The sequence below is a fragment of the Ciona intestinalis genome, unplaced genomic scaffold, assembly GCF_000224145.3.
Source record: "Ciona intestinalis unplaced genomic scaffold, KH HT000903.1, whole genome shotgun sequence".
Classification (NCBI taxonomy): Eukaryota; Metazoa; Chordata; class Ascidiacea; order Phlebobranchia; family Cionidae; genus Ciona; species Ciona intestinalis.
The window spans coordinates 1-1,780 of NW_004191224.1; the positions used below are offsets into that span (position 1 = coordinate 1).

At 32.2% G+C, this 1,780-nt stretch overlaps 1 protein-coding gene across 1 annotated transcript; it reads left to right on the forward strand.

Annotated features, from left to right (window-relative positions):
• The first annotated feature begins 14 nt into the window (after positions 1-14).
• LOC104266130 (1-phosphatidylinositol 4,5-bisphosphate phosphodiesterase beta-4-like) lies at positions 15-1,148 on the forward strand. The gene is made up of 5 exons (XM_018816824.2): positions 15-161; positions 242-321; positions 429-482; positions 684-765; positions 1,044-1,148. The coding sequence occupies exons 1-5, from the start codon at positions 66-68 to the stop codon at positions 1,146-1,148; spliced, it is 417 nt and encodes a 138-aa protein (XP_018672369.2). The 5' UTR covers positions 15-65.
• Positions 1,149-1,780: the final 632 nt, after the last annotated feature.

A 1,780-nucleotide genomic window follows, 5' to 3' on the forward strand; every position in this document is an offset into this window, starting at 1 on the left:
TAATCAACATTATGATGTCATAATCAACATTGTTATGATGACAGGACATAAAAGGTACCAACGAGATGATGACTCAGCGTATATTGACAATATTTCACGGACATGAGATCAGTAATTTGGTCGTCGTGCAGTTTGTTCTCAAGTCCAATGAAGAGGCCAAGGTGGTTTATATGATTTCTATTTTATACGATATCTATTGTATGATGTCTATTATATAATGTCTATTGTATGATATTAATAGGTATGGGCAGACAACATCACGAAAGTGTCGTACGAACTTAAATACCGACATTTATCTCCGCTGTCTATTATGAGGAAACAGTGAGTATATTATGACATCATCATGTTTATTATGACATCATCATGTTTATTATGACATCATCATGTTTATTGTGACATCATCATGTATATTATGACATCATCAATAGGTGGAAGCGTATTTATCTTCCAATCAACAACAAAGGTTTGATTCCCGTCAGAAGGTAAATATAAGATATCTATGTTTGTATATGATGTCTATTGTAGTATAATAATTATAAATTGACTTAATTTTAGGCTTAGCTTAGTTTTTAGTGCGGTTAAAGGATAATTTTGCCCAAAACACTTGTTTGATTCAATTTATTAACGCAATATATTATAACAACAGTATTCACAATCTTTATATGATATCTATGTTTCAACAGGCTGGTGAAAAGTTTTACTTCCGATCGAAACGAGAAAGTGGTTTTACAAAAGTTGAAAACCTGCGGATTAATTTATGGAAAAGTGGGTCGGGGTATAATATGTGTTGTTGTGTAAACTAGAGGTAATGGGTTCAAGGCTCGATGCCACTAATAAGAGCGTATGTGTCCTTGGGCAAGACATTTAACGACAATTACTCCAACCCAGTGGTCACTAATGGGTTGTCCAAATTATCAGCCATATATATAAAAAATCACCCACAAAGTTACATACATTGTAACTTGTACAAAACACCCTGTCCAGCCAGAATAGCAAGTATATGCCCTATATTTAGATATCTTTTATTTTAAATCCTTTTCCAGAAAGACGAAATCAGCCAATCAGAATTCTCGTTTGAGTTTTATCAAAAACTTTACAATAAGATGTGTTCGAGGGGGGACGTGGAAAATATATTCCATGAGATGTAAGTTGTTGTTATATTTATAACATGCGCCATCAAAGTATTCCAATGGAAACAGGGTATATACATTAGTTACGTTATACTGGGAATAGGGATGCACATTACAGAATAATTAGGTATTCTAGGATATCCTAGAATACTTTATTTCGAATCTAGAATTTCAAATCTTTTTATATTTATTTCAATTTTTTCCTATAAATATTTATAGGAAAAAATAATTTTTACCAACATAAGTCAGTTTATAGACTTTTTCATATTAGCCTTTTTGGATCATGAGCTGTAAAACTATCAAAAATTGTACTATTGGGTAGTTTTTGCGTCATGAAACGTATAGCAGGCTATGAAAAGACGTTGCATCACGTTTACTCTCGAAAGTCCCACAAACACAAAAATATTTTTTTTCAAAATTATTAAATTTTAAAAATTGTTAATATAGTTTATGAGATGATGTGTGATGACGTCATTAAGCAGAATACCGAATCCCGTTATTAGATTCTAATGCAAAAGGATTTGAAATTCTGTAATGTGCATCCCTAACTGGGAAGCAGATAAAAGTTGAACAATTTTATTGTATTCCAAACATTGAAGTCTCTATGTTATTATAAGCACCCGGTCTAGAAAGCTTGGGTAGGTTCGGAA

Bases quoted from the DNA above. Each gene is read 5' to 3' on its own strand.
- LOC104266130 (XM_018816824.2), top strand. From the start codon at position 66: ATGATGACTCAGCGTATATTGACAATATTTCACGGACATGAGATCAGT. The intron at 162-241 runs GTGGTTTATATG...TGATATTAATAG, and splicing joins AGTCCAATGAAGAGGCCAAG to GTATGGGCAGACAACATCAC. The intron at 766-1,043 runs GTGGGTCGGGGT...ATCCTTTTCCAG, and splicing joins GCGGATTAATTTATGGAAAA to AAAGACGAAATCAGCCAATC.